This window comes from Vollenhovia emeryi, unplaced genomic scaffold (assembly GCF_000949405.1).
Source record: "Vollenhovia emeryi isolate VEMERY1.0 unplaced genomic scaffold, V.emery_V1.0 DF939124.1, whole genome shotgun sequence".
Taxonomy (NCBI): Eukaryota; Metazoa; Arthropoda; class Insecta; order Hymenoptera; family Formicidae; genus Vollenhovia; species Vollenhovia emeryi.
In genome coordinates this window covers 675,461-692,976 of record NW_011967242.1, presented here as the reverse complement: position 1 = coordinate 692,976, position 17,516 = coordinate 675,461, and the positions used below count along the sequence as shown (strand labels likewise).

Sequence of the window (17,516 nt, the reverse complement as noted above, 5' to 3'; positions counted from 1 at the left end):
GGAATTTATTGATAATTTCGTTAGAAGAGTTTATAAAGTTTGAGTGTTGTTGAATAATGTATTAGTAGAAGAGCTAGGATGTCAAACGTATGTGTACAAGGGCCATTTGAAAGGTTCTCGGTATGAAGTACAAATGACGTTTGCACAGTAGACGTCATACGTTAAATGGAAAGTTCCAACCCTTCTATGAGCACGTGTAAAGTTCTAATTCGTTCAACAAAATGGTTTAGTTTCTATATATCTTTGAGCGAACATATCTGTGTGATTTTTGAACAATGAATAAACTCGAAGGGTGTGCTGCGATCAAGTATCTTGCAGGGTTGGGCATTTATCCGTAAACTATCTACGTCTGCGCGTAAACAATGTAAACAATGTAAACAATGTAAACTATTTGTAATATGTTATCTGTGTCAACAATGGGTAATCTATAGAAAATTGTGTGTCGAAGTCGAAGATTTGCTTTATGTTTAATTCCTTATGTAGTTTATAATGTTTATATTGCAAGCTTTAAACGTAATTTTTTATAATGCCATTATTACACGCACACATACATACATATACATATAACTTCTCAATTTTTAACACTATAAATAGCTTCTAAATTGATACTAAAATCACACATACATATGTATACATTGATTATTTTATATTATAAAATTTTATATTATAACTTTTTGCTTTCTGGCATTAATTTATAAAGTTTACATAATTTACATTGTCTACATGAAAAAACTCATGTAAACAATATGTAGATAATACCTGTACTTAACATGACCGTTACATAACGGTGTTTACTGGGTAAACATTTCCAAACGTGTAGATGTAATTTTTTTTTACGGCACAACCCTGGTATCTCGTGAAAAACAGTTTACCGGCAAAAGGTATCGAGTTCTATGCATTGTACCTTTAGATGAAACTTAAATATAGCAGAAATCTACTTTATCGACAGCATGATACTGTCGCGCACTCCTTTTATCGATTTGCGATGTTCTCATATGTACCGCGAGTGAAACTTGCAAAGTTTGCAACTTGCAACTGCAGATGCCGCTGTAGGTTGGATTGTTCAGAAATAGATGAATGACGCGCGAACCGTCATCAGGTAACGGAAAATGGAAATGAGTGACAAGAATGGAACAATCAATGTCCATCATTCATTGATATACACTTACGTGTTATGCAATCTTGTCTTTTTTTCAAACAAAAAAGAATAGAATATGCGGAACGCGTGTCAAAGATGTAAAAATTATATCAATTTCGAGAATAGGACTTTACAAAGATCTTTACTATTGTGCAATGTGTCATATTTCTAAACGCGTGAAGTTAATTGGCTAAATTTTTATCTAAAAACTAATCTAAAACTAAACATTTTTTATTTGAAAATTTTTATAATCTCACTTGCTTGCCGAGTCCGGCCTACTGCTTCTCGTGCGTTCATTCGCTCAGATATTTTTATTTACCGCTCGAAAACTATTGCAAATTTTACAAAATGGTACATAACTTTTCTTTTCAGTTTAACCCGCTCTACCGTTGTACGAGCGGATGGACACCTTATCCGTAACACCTTGTATATTTCACACGTAACGCCTCGTGTCGATTCCTATTGCCTGATTTGTTGTTTTTTCTATTTTATTATTGGGGTCTGTTAATCTTTCTTAGTATTCAGCCTTGAGTTTGTAGCTTTATGTCTAAATAATTTTTTTTTGTTTCATTTACTACAAATAAATTGATCGAAAATTGTATACGTCGAGAACAAATAGAATTGTTATAATTTTCAGCACTGGCGAGTTGGCCACAAGTTGGTACATACTTCTCTCCGGCTCCGTGTTCATCGATGGATCCATGTTTCTCCCCCGTTCAAGGTAGGATACAAATTGAATATCATGGAACGATATTTATATTTTTGTCTCACGAGATAAAAATCTTTTTTCTGCGTGAAATCATTTTTATCTCCCGTTCCCACTTTTTTTTCACAGTCAGATTCGCGAAAAACGTGAGAAAGCACGACGATGAACTTTCTCTTGATGTATGCTCGTTTAATTGACTTTTTAATTATTCGTCGCTATTCTGGTCTCACAGCTCGAGAGCCAAAATAGGGAGAAAAGGTCGCGTATATTTCTAGACGTTCAACTGACATTTCCGTAAAACGAAGGCATTCATAATCCGATATAGGTCGCATAATCACGAGGGAACGTTTGTGCGAAAGATTTGTTTTCTACAAAAACGCACGCTATGGACATTTGTATGGCGCACAAAATACTGGCGTGCTTTATTGCAGCCGGATCTCCGTATGCGTGGCATCTTTCCAACGGTATGACTTGTCGTAGCTTTTTTTTCCCCCTTTTAATATCCGAATGCGCTTTACGCGAGGAATAGAAATCGATCGTAATACGTCGTGGCTTCGTGTGTATACCGGGTGTATCTAAGAATTGTGTCAACATTTGTCCTTTTAAAAATTTTTAATAAAATCTCTGAACGAGAGATCGAACTATTTTCTGCTTCTATCAGAAAATGTTCAGCACTTGTTTCGGCTTTGAAGAATTGCTTAAATTTTTTCAAATAAAAAATTATTTCAAGTCAGAAGATTGTTTTTGTAGGGCGGTAAAATTGGTAAAACTTAATCGGAATATAAGTCATCGGACATGTGTTATTAAATTTCATGTGTACACTGACAACAAAAATTTTTTAACCAAGTAAATAGATTTACTTAAAATTATTTTTTGCTGCAGTAAATAATTATTCTATTTAAATAAAAATATCAAGTAAATCTGTGTATTATATTAAGTAAATTAATTTAAATTATTACATTCAAATAAAGATTTCATGAGATAGAGAATTCTATTTATTAAATGAAATCGTTGTTTTTGTCAAATAAGAAATCCAACTATTTATATTTATATTTTTTGGATTAAGATATTTTTTATCAGTGTATACATTTGCGCGATTTGATGAGAGAAAGTCGTAAATATCGTAGCCTCATCGGAAGATTTTATATCGTTTAGCTATAATAACATAACGTGAGTGAAAAGAATTGGGTTGAAATTACCACGTACATTATAGAAAACTACATGGTCCGCTTTTCGAAACTTTGTACATAATGAAACGTCTCATTATTTCACCGTTCTCCCACGTTAAGCTCGACGAGCAGAGTTATAATGAGCGCATGAAGCTTATATCGTCGCGTTTAGGGATGCTCGTCATAATGCACAACCCGGCAGCTAATGGATTAATGGTCGTGTAATTCGTGCGACGTTATTTCGAGACACTGCGTATGTCGCATGCAGAGCGCTCGTAAATTGGCTTCTCCGTCAGGGTTACGGTCACAATTTTCTCTCTCTCTCTCTCGGTATCCCTCCAGCCACTTCAGGAAATTCTTGTTAATCGTACAAGGTGCGCAATAAATCCGAAACCTTTTTTGACACTTTTTGGCATCGTTCGTTTATTCGAGTGGGAAACGATTTACGCGTGTACAAATAATTTTGCTCCTTTTTGCGCGAGCGACAAATGTTATTCAATTTTTATATGTACAGTACTGGTCAAAATTATATCACCTGCAGGTTTTCCAAGCATAACTTTCGTCCAAATGCATCGAATGTGCTCAAAGTTTTACAGAGATACTTGATCACAGTTATATCTTGTACATACACGAAGGATAATGAAATTTGACAAAATACGTGAGTTTTTTATTCGCGCGACTTTAAAACTAGCCATGCTCAAAAAATCGAAAGGTGATACAATTTTGGCCGGCACTGTATGTATGTACAAAATAAAAATCCGTGCGATATCTCATCTCTGATTGTTGGCGATTAAAGTCTCGAAGGTACGGCCTACGCTAACTTTTAAAAAGTGTCCCAGTATTCGTAAAAACAATCCATGCAAATTTTAGATTTTGTCCGCGATAAATAAGGATTAAAAAAAAGCAGGGATTAACGTAGATAATGTTGAAAGAGTTAAGCTGGAACTTCCGCGTTTAGCGTGCACGGCGGACTGCGTAACTGAATCGATGTTTTATTTTGTTTCTTCCGTTTAAAGAGAACTGTTTAAAGAGCGGAAGGCACACGCTCGTGCACGATGGGCGCTCTTCTTTACTGGCGCGCGATGCCGCTCGCGGAAAAAAAGGGGATATGGAGCGCTTATTATCCGCGGCCATCACACGCTCGGCTGCCGCTTGGTGGAACGGGGAACGGGACGCTCTTTCGCGTTGCACGCGTCTGATGTGCATAGACGAGCAGACGACGACGGCGACGACGATGACGACGACGACGACGACGACGACGACGCAGAGACGCGGCCGAGCGCGCGCGCGAGTTACTATCATAAGAGGAGCGCGCAGTGCCCTATTCCGACAAATTAATCTCTGTACAACCGTTTTAATATGCCATTTCCTCGTTCCCCGTCCCCTCCCGGTGGTAGAGCAGACGCGACGTCGCTCTAGCGTGTCCAGGAGATCGCGACACACTTCCGAGGGGAGGAAATTCTGGGCGACGTTCTGCGTGTGTGCGAGTGCGCGCGCGTGTGCATTTCCACCTTGGTCAGAGGAAAGAGGGAGAGAAAGAGTTGCGAACGGGGGCCGCACTCCGGCGTCCCATGGGTTGCCTCGACGTTCCCCCTCTCCTTCCCCTCGATCCGCAAAAATCTGTCGGCGAACGTGGGGCGTGGTTACGTGGGAGAACCTTCTCCTCTCGTTCCCTTTGGGATTTCCCCTTACGTTCTTCACTTCCTCTCCCCTATCTGTCCCTCTTTCTCGCTTTAAACTCCGCTCTTTCCCACCGTCTCCGTGTCTCACCCTTTCTCCGTCGCTCTTTCGCTCGCCGTCTCCTTCCCATTACCGGCGTCACCGTTTCTCGCCTCTCCGCGATGATGAAACGACATCTTCCCTCGTTGTTTCTTAATCTCGCGTCTTTTCCTTCCCGTCTCTGTGTGTTCATTCATTTTCCATTGTTGTACCTGCGTTTTTTTTTACTTACTCTCGCGTGCAATGCACCAAGAAACTTATATTTATCCGATAAAATGCAGTTACCGATGAAATTTGATCGAAAAACCGATCATAATTTTCATCGGATATACAATTTAATTGGATATATCCGTTTGTTATTATGTAATTGGACTATCCGATTATATGCAATCGGACTTTTTTTTTCAGTGTACGATATGTAAGAAGAATTTTATTATTCTTTTCTCGACTTTTTATTTAGTGTTCTCGTGAAAAATTTTTTCACGCTTCTCTCTCATTTTTTTAGCTGTACTACTCAATTATAATTTCACAGCTTGCGTTTTTTTCTGTCTTTTCTGCCCCCAATTCTTTATAATGTTTGGGTTATTTAATAGGTGTTAATGCCCATTGTGTCTCTTCTTTCTCTCCTGCTTCGTCGCCTCTCATTTCGCTGGTCTCCTCTCCGTCGTTTGTGCCGAAAATTTACGAACTCGCCCGAGAGGTACTTCGGTATAAATGGCAGAGAAGAGATCGGCCAGGTTGAAGAGTGAGGATGAAAGGGGGAAAGACGAGGACATCCTACTTAAAGCGAGTAGTTTGGTGCGACAGAGACGGAATTAGAGAGCAAAGTAGATCGAGAGGGAAAGAAGAGAGGCAAAGAAGGATAAAGAGCAGCGATAGAGTGAGAAAGGTTGTGTGCGCAGTGCCGTATGCACTTCTCATCTGATCCGCACCATCGATACATTTTATAAGTCAAGAAATAATAATCAGCGAAACGCGATATATTTCACCTTGTGAAACCTCGTGGCTCTTGAGATCGATTTTATTTTCTACAATTATCTCGTTAGGTTCCTGGTATTATATGAATCAGAATATGTCAGTTATGATAAAGTAATATCTCGAGTGGAACATCCGGAGTTTTATTCCTTCTGACTTCCTATTGATTATCATTCAATACGAATTTAATCATTGTAATAGTTTTCTTAACAATTAATAAAATTCATAAGGCTCTAATGTGAAAACACAAATACGGAGTAATAAAGGAGTAAGAGCTAGGACAGGATGTTGGTGTCTAAATAATTTTAATTTTTAAGTCTATTGCGAAAAATAATGCCAGGGTTTTCCTTGGGAAATTATATCATACCTTAGTAAATCTTACAAGCTTAGACGCCCGCCTAGAGTGTAGGGAAGTCCAGGTTCAAACCGTGGCTGAGGTAATATTTTTCGCAATAAATTTTCTGTATTATTAAAAATGCCAGATATTGTCAAGAAAACACCGAAGTTCTTGAAAGTTCACTTTAGAAAAATAAGAAGTATTCCGAGTAAATTTGGGCACTTTAAACTTTTACATATTTAAGGTAAATTTAAAACTTACTTTAAGAATTAACAAGAAAACTTTAAGAATTGTGTCAAAAAGTATTATATGTGATACAATTTATATAATAACACCGCGTGCGGTTTTCTTCTTACGAGAAAGTGCTATGCCGCGCGGCCATCTAGCGGAAGCTTCGACAGGCTTGGCTACCTAAAAATTACTCTAAAATTTCTTAAGTAAACTGCTAACTTCTTTAAGTAAACTCTTAGATTCGAAGGATTACTTTTAAAAACTTTAATTTACTTTAATTTCATTTAAAGTAAATTTTTCCTAGGGTTGAGCCTGGACCTTTCTCTTTTTTTAATCATCATATTCACTAGTACGCATACACTAGTTAACATTTTTTTACAATTTGAATGCCAAGCATGAATAAGACGAATAAAATTATTACGCTAATGCTGTATAATGTCACATCGACGCAATTTGAATCGGTCAACTGATACAGAAACAACACGTAACACGATCGCTATAACATAGCATCGGCGCAATTTTAATTGGCGCGTCACATCGAATAAACTGCGCACAATGCACCGCGTTACAAGCGGTGCTCGAAAATAGCGTTAGTCAAAATAAAACTATAACGTAATGCCAACGAAGTTTTCAGTGATGCCCACGTTACACGAGAGCATGCGATACCCGAATAACCATTGACGCAATTTCGATTAATTACGCGTCATCTCGTACGAAACTGAACGTGGCGTCTCAATGTCGTAACAATTTAATCGCACACAGTCACGCGTGCGCACGTACACACATATATACACACATACACACGCGCGCGAACAAACCCCGTCGTGTTTTTATTTATATATATTTATCGATTCGAACGCATCTTAAAGTACATGAAGTTGATAATAAGGTTGAAGCACGACGGCTGCAGCAGTTTTGGAAGGATTTTGCGAAAGTTGAACGAGAATATTAGAAGGAACGAAAGTAGAAAGTAGATCGAAATTGACTGGATCCCGAAAGTAACAGTAAGAGAGCGAACTGAGCCCGGGCGTAAGGAATTGGGATTTATTTATTTTGGAAGTTATTATAATTTTATAGGTCGTAACTGTCACAAGAAAAACAAGACCCGAATAAAAACAAATACGATTTCGTGATAACGACAGATGGAGATGTCAAAATTAGCAAATAGTTGTAACAAAATTTTGTTGACCAGTGTGTTTAGTCATGAGACCTAAACTTTCCAGAAGGTATTACTATATTAAAGTGTTGCTGCTATAAATTTTGTAGGTTTCAAAGAATTTTCTAACAAATCCACAGAATCGCGATAATTTTTGTCGCGACACTTAGAAAATCTACCTGCATTAGTAAGACATTTTTCCGAGTGTCGCTAACGAAATTACGCGAGAAGCATGGGACACGCAGGAAAAAATCTCGGAGAATTATACGTCTGTTGAGCGGTTGAGCGTGGCGACATTATCTTACGAAAGCACTCGTCTAGCGACGACGATAGTTTTCTACGTCGCGCCCACATCCTGTGCAAACACTCATTGGTTTTCCACGGAAGGAGTCCCACCTGGCTCGCGTGCGCCGGATACGCTCCTGGGCAACGCGAGAGAAAGAGAGAGAGAGAGAGAGAGAGAAAGAGGCCGGCCTCACCTAGCAAGAGAACCTCCAGTCTTGTCGAGAGTTCCGTGGCGGTCGGCGAGCGTTGCGATTAATAGCGACTGCACCCGCGAATCGCATTCCGATCTCGCGATTTCCAGCCCGGACTCCGGACCCCGCGTCCGCAGAGAAGATCGCTCTCTTTCTCTCTTTCTCTCTCTTTCTCTCTCTCTCTCTCTCTCTCTCTCCCCCCCCCCCTCTCCCTCTCTCTCTCTTCCTCTCTCCACGGAGAGATGCGGCCGCGCCGGTCGTAAATCGAGGCTCGCGCTCGCGGGGAAACTTGCGGGGCCTTACGATGGACGGTATCGGTGTCGGGTCGGCGTCGGGACTGTCACTTGTCCGATGGTACTAGCGTCAGGACGCGAGACGTGTACCGGGTTCGCGGATCGACGCGCCGCGATCCGATCGATATCGATAGATTTTCTCCCCCCCCCCCTCCCTCCTCGCCCGAAAGTGACACCCTCGCGAGTGACTTCCCGGCTCGCGAAACCGGATGCGATCTCGTTTCCCGTCTGCGAGTGACGTAATCGCGCCCGAGGAGACGACGCGCGGTACGTCGTATCGCGCGCCGTTGCGTGAAACGGAGCGTGCGTAATTTCCATCAGCAGCCGATCAACACCTGGGACACCTATGAGACCTTGGAATTAAGGACGTCGGGAAGATCGGCGGAAGAGGAGAAACAGAGAGGGGGGAGAGTAGGAAAAGAAAGGATACACTTTCCGAGCGTATCCGAGTGCATCTCGTTCCTTTCGCCGCTTCGACGAGCGATCATACACGCAAATTTCGCGGCGCGATCGAGATAAGCGCGGAAATTTCAACGCTTTCTTACGTGGGAAGCAAGAGCAGCGGTGTATTTAAAAAGTCCGTCGCTACAAGCACCTTCGATCTAACTTAATCGCCAAGAGACAATCCAAACCTGTTGCCATTGCGAGGGAGAAAGTCGCCGAGTACGTCCAATTTCGCGGGGACTGCGTCATCGAATTACATTCGAAGAGCATTCCTCCTTTCGGAGTTCGCGCCGTCAAGCTTCAACCCTGCGCGGAAGTCCAGGGTTTTGGTTTCGCGGGAGGAAAGTTCAGACCCGCTATCGTCGCCCACGAGAGAAAGAGATTCAAGGGTCACGTGCGTCGACTTGGCCAAGATAAAACTTGTCGTCGTCGCGAACGGGAGAGACGTCGCCGCCGAGTACGTTGAATTTCGCGGGGACTGCGTCATCGAATTACACTCGAAGAGCATTCCTCCTTTCGGAGTTAGGCGCCGTCACCCTTCAACCCTGCGCGGAAGTCCAGGGTTTTCGTTTCGCGGGAGGAAAGTTCAGACCCGTTATTCGTCGCCCACGAGGGAAAGAGATTCAAGGGTCACGTGCGTCGACTTGGCCAACGTAACTTGTCGTCGTCGCCAGGAGCAGAGCTAAATCTTGATCGGGGTCACGTCGAAGGTAGCAGCTGAGAGTCGCGGATGTGAGATCGGGCTGAAACTCGTCTCGCGCTTACGTGCCCTTCCACGTGGATCGGCGAGGCGGTCGATGCGCGGCGGGCTCGTCACGTTTGCGACGCGGCAATCGATATACCAGCGAGCCTCTCTGGGATTTTCACAGCCGAGTCACGTGTGTGAGGCTCTGGCATCCGGTACGTGTAAACGGCGACCGCTTTCGCGAAGGCAGGCGCGTCCGGTGAGAAGCGCAGCGCGCGATCGTCCGACGAGTATCGGCGAGTCGCGCCTCGCGGGATCGGTCTGGTGGTACTCGGCGCGCGTAGCTGGAGAGCGACCGCGTTTACGAGGACGCGGGAGCGAGCGCGGCTGTTCGCTCCGCGCGATAATCGTCGCCGTTCGCTTTCACCGCAGCCTCCGCTCGCACGGCGCTGCGAACTGGCGGCGGGTATTCCGTAATAAATCTAATAGCCAGCCTGGAGTAACGGTTTACGACGAATATTACCCGGCGCAAGCGGGACGCGAGAAGAGCCGGCGAGCAGCAGAGTCTTACGAAATTGCGCGCGGTCTCCGAGGTCTCGCGAGATAATCGAGGGGGATTAGCGCGAGGAGGCTCGCGAACCCGCGCGAAGTGGGTCGTGATAGAAACTTTTCGAGAGTTCACGAGAGGTCCCGGCGATTGGATCGAATCACGCGCCGTCTTCCACGAGGGTCGCCACGCAAATTGACACGAGAAGCGCAGCGGCGGCAAAGGCGAGCGAGCGCTTCGGGTAAAGGGTTGGACAAGGCCCTGGACGAAGGAGCAGGCGGTCGCCCGAATGCGCGCTGGGATACCGAGGTCATCGCTCGTCGTGTGTACGGACGCGATCGCTCGATCGGCTCGGCGATAAGAGGCGCGAGATTCCAACGGGGTCGACCGTCGATGGCGATGTCGCTGGCGTGAAGACACTACTCGCGACGACCGCGAGAGCTGCCGCACAACGTGTATCGCGCTTCGTCGGCTGGTGCGTTGCCTCTCTCTCTCTCTCTCTCTCTCACCCCCTGCCTCTCTCGCTCTTTCTCTCTCAGAGAAGCCAAGCAGCGCAGTAAAAAGCCGGCAAGCTGGATGCTACAGACGGTGCCTCGCCCCCTCCGCCCCCGCCCGACATTACTGTCACGCAGGATGACCGGTGAGAAACTTTAAATCATCCTTAACGACTTGAACCTTTGCATGGCACGTAGACGACGCGCGGTAGTGCGGCGATTATGATGTTATTAAAAGTGCGCGTACGTGCCGGGCAAACGAGAAAATTTTTTGCACTTAAAAATTAATTCCACGAGGACGTACGTTGCGTGCTGTAGAGCGGATGCTGCGCGTCCTTTGCCGCTTGTTCGTACAAGCTTGAGCGAATATTGTTGTCTAATTGCGACGTTCAAGGATTGTCTGAAAGAGATTACGTGTTCTTCTTAGTACGAAAGATTAACGTCTTCTTGTTAGTGCGATCACTCCAGTTCAATTCGCGCTCTATGTATGTAGAATAATGATATTTGAGGGCTATCTTCGGGGTTTAAATTCAAATGAGATTTCTTCAACGTAACTTTTACGATCATTCAATTGAATGAGCGCTGTAGCGAATGAGGGCGGTGGGTGTAGTCGCTAACCAACCGAATGAAATTAAATCGCGCAAATGTTTGAAGTTACGTTCGAAATTGCGTTCGATAAAATTAAGATCTGCTTTGGGCGAAAATAATATGGAGGAAGTTCCCTATGAGATAGGACCCTAATATGGGATAGCGGGGTTTCTGTTAAGTTAACAGGCATCATCCAGTTGGTTCCACCAATTGTCCTCGGAGCGAAATATGTTTAGTGGGAAATTCATCAAATTTTTGGATGCTGAAAACCTGCTATCTCATATTAGAAACTCATCTCATGATAGACGACTTTCCTCTACTACCGAAAATTTAGAAAACTTAAAACAAGGTTAAATATGAAGGGGGAAGAGTTTTGTATTTAATTAAGGTAGAAAAACAATGTTGAACATTACGTTATTGCTGACACATGCATTTTATCGCAAAGCCATTAAGATTGAGTTGCGAAAATTTTACGTGCAAACTGAACGCACATGTATGCACAATACACGTTTGAAATTTCAATAATAATTAAAAACGCAACACAATTTTGTCGATCGAGAAACAAATTCTCTTGTATCTGGATAAATGAATTAACGAGTTACGAGTTGAACGCTCGGAGCTGTTTCTGTAGTTGGTAAATTGTTCACGAATCAGGTATCGGATTATCGCTGATTATATCGTAATGAATTCGATCAGCGGACAGATGGAAGAGATAGGCGGGAATTTTGAGTGAATAATTTGATGCCCTCCTTCTGGCTGAGCGGCTTTGATCCGCGGGATAATGGGATAGGAATCATTGGGGCTCAGCTGCGATACATTTCTGTCGTGGTTGGCTTTCGGACGGGTATTGTTTCGTGGCTGTCACGCGTGCGCGCACGTGACACGGAATCGTCAATACCTCGCGTCACGTTTCACTCCTCTTTGGTAAACAGCGAGTGTATCGCGTTACTTACGGTGAGGTTTATATCGTAGAATTGAACGGTGCCGATGTGCCGATCAGCAGTCACGTTTCATGGATCAAAACTCATGGGCTGAAGTAAAAATCTTAGGGTTGCTCCGTGTAGCAAGCCAAGATTCGTCCCGTTGCAGCTCGAGGGGGAAACCGCTGACCAAATTCTTGTACACCAATGCCCACTAATGGACAGTGGGCATTACTTTATCTTATTATTATCTTATTTTATCTTTATAATGCCCCAGCAGGGCCTAATGCCCAAACTAATGCCCAAAAAATGCCTAGTAATGCCGCAAATCTGTACACCACGATGCCTTCAGTATGTATCGTGGAGCGAATCTTAACATAAATTATGAACCACTGATAAAAAGTGCAATTATATTAAAAAATGCTAAAAATCGTGGTATTTTAATCTAAATAATTTCTTGTTATTCCCGATTTGCGTAATTTGAGATCATTTGGAGCTTTAGATAAGGTCTCCACCTTTCAAAATTTTTACATTGCTTATCGACAGAGTTAATTCGTGAATGCAAATGAATGTTTAAGTACATCATAAATACGCGCGTTCTTATATTACCACGATGTTCTAACTTGTAGTTTAATAATAATATGAAGACGGTTCTTCGCCGAACATTTTCAGCACGAAAGTGGGACAATTTTAAGAGGATAGATAGAAATTTGATTAAGCGGACATCTGATCACATTTCACGTATTTCTACGTTTGTTGCGACAAAAAGTGGTCTATTAAAGGTTTCAGAGTTCTGTAGGTGGTTGTTTCCCCACGATATTTCAAATGGAAAGTGACGCCTGTCAGTTGGCATTTTATTGCCGTAAAACTTTGAGCGACCCTTTTGATATTGCTTGCAAAGTAATATATTGATTTTTTGTCGGCCGAACGAATACATCGCGCTTTATCTAGTCGGTTCGTCGTGATTTCAGAAAAGGGGACGAAAAGGCGGGATGACGTGGGATACCTACGTGGTGTTCGTAAATAAATATGAGTCACGGGTCGTTTCTCATAATAGAATTTGTTTCGAGATTTTTAATGAGCAAGAAATTAACGCTTGCAGCTTAATTTAATTTATGCGAAAGGAAGAGTCATTACGCTGCTTCTCCAGTAATAAGATCCCACTCTATACATATTTATCTTCTTTTTTTTTATACAACACCCGATATATCTTGTCTCAATATGACGCAAGTAAATTGAGGTAATTATTGACTCTCATGAAACAATTAGACGGCTTACAATAGTTATTGTTGTCATTGTTGTGTGCAGCGTGTAATGAACGTTACGTCGGATACGATCTTCTATTGTCACCTGCTCTTTCTATTCGCTTCACCAACGACTGATACTCGAGGTCGAGTCGAACAAGCGGTTCTATATTCGATGGGTCTCGATTTGCATGATTAATACACTTCCTGCAGCGTTTGCGTTAATTTGTACATCTATCAAATGACATTTGCATGAAAAGAGAGCAATAAAAGAAATACGCAGTCCTTGATACGCTATTTAAATCTAGATTTCTAATTTAGAAATCCACATTCTCGACACGTGTTAGAAGAAAAATTATGACGATAGAAATTTTTTACTTTCATATATTTAACAGATTTCCCGATGAATTTAAAATCAATGTATAACGTGGAAACTTTTACCTAAGTGAACATTTTATATCGAAGTTGAGAAAATTTTTACCAATTTGCGTTGCAGGAAAGACGAATAATAACAATGCTTTCCTCTTTATTTCGTATTAAACAATTAGCGTAGAAATTGTTCGAAGATCGTCAAAACGAATCGCTGGGACAAACACGGCTCGAGATGCGTATCTTCTGAATGAGATTTCTACCGTTGGTTTGTTTAATACTCCACTCACTATGCATAGTTCCGAGGTCTCGCAACGTCAGCGTCTGTATCGACCGACTTCCAATCTAAGCCGCATTGGTTCGCGCTTGGTACGAATAGAGCGCAAAGTCGATAACTCGGACTACGATCTTTGTATCGAAAAAAAATGACAGGGTCCACCGGATGCTCTAATAATAGTACTGGCTTTATTGCTCGTGCTACACGAAAGGGTTCGTGGGCACATAGACGCGAAACGAATATACGTTGTCGAAGGGTATTTTGTTTGCCAGCGTGAGACGTTCTACACCCTATCGACTTACCCTACACCTACAAGTCAAATTAAATGCTATCGCTTGTCGTGGGAGAGAGTTTTGCTCTGAACCCGAAGATCCACAGTAATGACTCACGAGAGGGTCGTATTGTGTTTTGGACATTTTAATCATCTCTCTTGAGATACATATTAATATTACTATCTGAGGGGTAAACCCATAGACATAATGTTTCTAGACCGAGCATTTGCCTTTATTTGAGCAGTGAGGGCTAGGTTCACGTATCAGATAAAACAAGATAAATAAGATAATAAGATAAAGTAATGCCCACTAGGCATTAGTAGGCATTGGTGTACACAATTTTGGTCAACGGTTCACTCCTCCTTGCTATCTAGCTCGTGTAAAATCAACTATACAATAATTAGATTCGACTCAAGATTGCGCGAGGTAAATCATATAAATATTTTTGTTTAAAAAAATAAACGTTAATTTTATTTTGATTTTGTGTGTATGTCGTTTGAGTAAACTGTTTTTACGGAGATCAACTTGCAGGAAGGGAAAACGATTTTGAACGTCTCGCAGAAGGTGCTCGAGATTTCATGGCTCCATATAGAACGGGCGCTCTTGCGCACAACTTAAACCCGTCTTACGAGCCAAGGTTATCGAGTGCATTCCGTAGGCATGCTTCTTCGGGAAACGATATCTTCTAAGATTCTAATTTCACGAGAGTGCAAAATAATTTAGTTCATTGTAATGGCGGCAAAATTAATTTCTGCAATTGTTGTTGCATTTTTGACACTGTGAGCGATGGAGTAAGCAAGGCTGAAGCAAAAATGTTGGGTCGGGTAAATGTTAAAGTGTCGATTATTGTAATTAATCATCAGTTTTCGATAGATAATTGTACACGGAGAGAATCTCTTAAAAATTGCCCTGAAGATCATGTAATTGTGGGACAACATGGCATTTTGAAGAACTCTATGAGAGTGTTTTGACATTTTTCGAAATGCCATGTTGTCCCACGTGATTTTCAGGATAAATTTTAAGAAAAAAATTCTCTCCGTGTAGCATTACTTGTGCTTCGTTGCTGGCAATATTCAGTAACTATGGCGACATTTAACACGAAAAGTTGTTCGTTTGAGCTATATCTTCCCGGATATTTTCCCGACTTTCTAATCTATTCCTAGATTGTTGGAATGTTTGCGGTAACATGCGCGTGCTGCGATTTCGCAGGAAGTCATTATGACTTTGTACGCTTCAATTATATGTTATAGTTAAATTATAAATGTGTATGCGTACGTAATAGCTACGGTGATTAGTGCATCTTCGGTTGATAATGGAAAAATTGAAGCGATCCGTTATACGTGTCATAAAATATCTTTTCCGCATCAAGTGGCCTGTCGAATTAATTGCAGTAATTTAGCGCTGCCGGTATTATCGATTAAATGAATGACATTTCGAGGCTGATACGATACAACACGTATACGTCGTGATATGCCACGCGTTTCGCTCTTCTTTTACCAACAACAAATGTAGAGGTTCGCGTGCGTGGTTCACACGTGGTAATTACTGCGAAGCAGTCCGAGGGATAACGACCTGCCATTTTTGCTCTTAATCCTGGAAAAATCGTAAAATACGATGATTAAATTATAACGGTTACTCGCTGCGAGAGGCGACGACTACATTAAGTAGAAGTGTCACGCGTTCGAACAAAACGCGAGCAGATTATAGATTCTGATTGTGAGTGACACTAATGTATGTGGCGTCGAACAGCTTTTTCCTCGAAGTGCTTTACATTTTCTCGTGAAACCAATTTCAGCCACGCCAAAGGAATACTTGCATATAAGCAGGTTACGAGATTTGCACCCGTTCCTCGTGCAATAATTATAAAGAATTTCATTTCGTATAGTAACGAGATTATAATAGTTGTAATTGCCGGGCATATTCTTCAATATTTTGTAGATATATAAACTGCCCTTTTCCAATTAAATGTCACTTCAATACTTAGAAAAGAAAATTAACCTAGAAGGTTTAATGAAAAGTGAAAGAAAATTGAATTAAAAGTTTAGTGGACAATCATGATATTCACTGTTTCATCTTTGCTCCTCGAGTTTGTCTCTTAGATGATGGTCCAGACGGTTAAGGGAATCCTAAAGTCGTCTGTTTTATTGGCATTCTTTGTTAGAAGTAATCTTTTTTAAAATAACAAACATTGAAAATTTTACTAATTTTTAGTACACTTGGCGACAATATTTGCTTGATACAAACATTCTACAATAAATATATGCAAAATGAAATCAGCATACTCTAGGGACAACATATAAGAACAATATCGTGCAATTAGAACTAAGATTGATAGCCTAGAAAAAAAGATTACTTCTAATAAAGTCCAGAAATCCAAGTCTAGAGGAAGAGAAAAGGAGCAGTATGGCATGTAGAAATAGTTGCAGGCTTTTTCGAGAGAGCTCGCTGCCAAACGTCTGTCAGATTGTCAGTAAAGCCATGGTGTTGACAATGCTAGAATTCGATAAAAATGTCGGTCTGAGCAATGTGTAGCTAATAAAATTACTGCTTTTTCGTAAAAGTTGTAAATTGATTGGCTATAAATTTATCGGGCCGAGTAGAGTACATTAACTTGGAGTTAAAAATGTCGATAATTGACGTTTTTTACTCCGTCTCCTATCTTATCGACACTGATCGAGTTCGCCAGCGGCTTTAGGATCCCCTTAACGAGACCGGATATCCATGACGCTCAACGATCTCGTCGATCGCATCTCGCTGCTATTCACCGCGTGCTTATGACACGCGGCACGTGCCGTTGCAAGCATCGGCCCGGTGCATTATGGTATGTTGCGCGCCACGTGCCGTGTGAATGCAAAAGCTTCATCGTGAAAAACGTCCGTTACGCAAATGCGGCTGGCGAGGTGAAAAGAGCCAAGCCGCGGTCCAAGTTTTTCGACTATTGTTTTGAGTAGCACACATCCATTTACGTGAGCGCGTGCCGATTGTTCCTCCCCTCGGAAACCTTACGTCTCCCGAGACCGTCGCCATTCAATGAAATGTAAGCATGCTCTTACGCCGCGGAGTACCCTTCCCGAAATCTCCTTTCTTTCGAGTGCTGAAAACATTCGTGAATCAACAATGGCAATTGGGATTATTATTCGAGTTGTTTTCTTCGGTTACGCTGACAATGGCTGCTATAACGCCCTCGATGGCAATCTGTTGTCTCTTTGTAAAAGTTGTATTTTGCATTAGTAAATTTTGCAGATTATGATATTTCATATGAAGTTGAAATTCTGTTTGTCACCGGTGAATAAAGCAACAAAGATTTAGAAATAATTCGACGTAACTGGCTAAAATGTCTCTTTATTCAAAACACAACGTTTCGACCGTGAAGTCCTTCTCAAGTGTGGGGCAATCACGTAACAATTCTAGAGTCGGACATTGTGCCAGCAATAGATCTGAAACTAATGGGCTGTGTCCACGATGCTAGAACTTGG

General features: G+C 42.0%; 1 protein-coding gene across 3 annotated transcripts in view; it reads left to right on the top strand.

Annotated features, from left to right (window-relative positions):
* LOC105569329 (rap guanine nucleotide exchange factor 2-like) overlaps window positions 1-17,516 on the top strand; it is a 139,549-nt gene that overhangs the window by 38,571 nt on the left and 83,462 nt on the right. For 2 of the 3 annotated variants that reach the window (XM_012025697.1, XM_012025699.1), the window contains exon 4: window positions 1,776-1,859. In XM_012025697.1, coding sequence (XP_011881087.1) covers window positions 1,776-1,859 — 84 coding nt within the window. Of the gene's footprint in view, window positions 1-1,775; window positions 1,860-8,352; window positions 10,517-17,516 lie in introns of those variants that run through there. The other variant, XM_012025703.1, reaches the window with a different exon arrangement.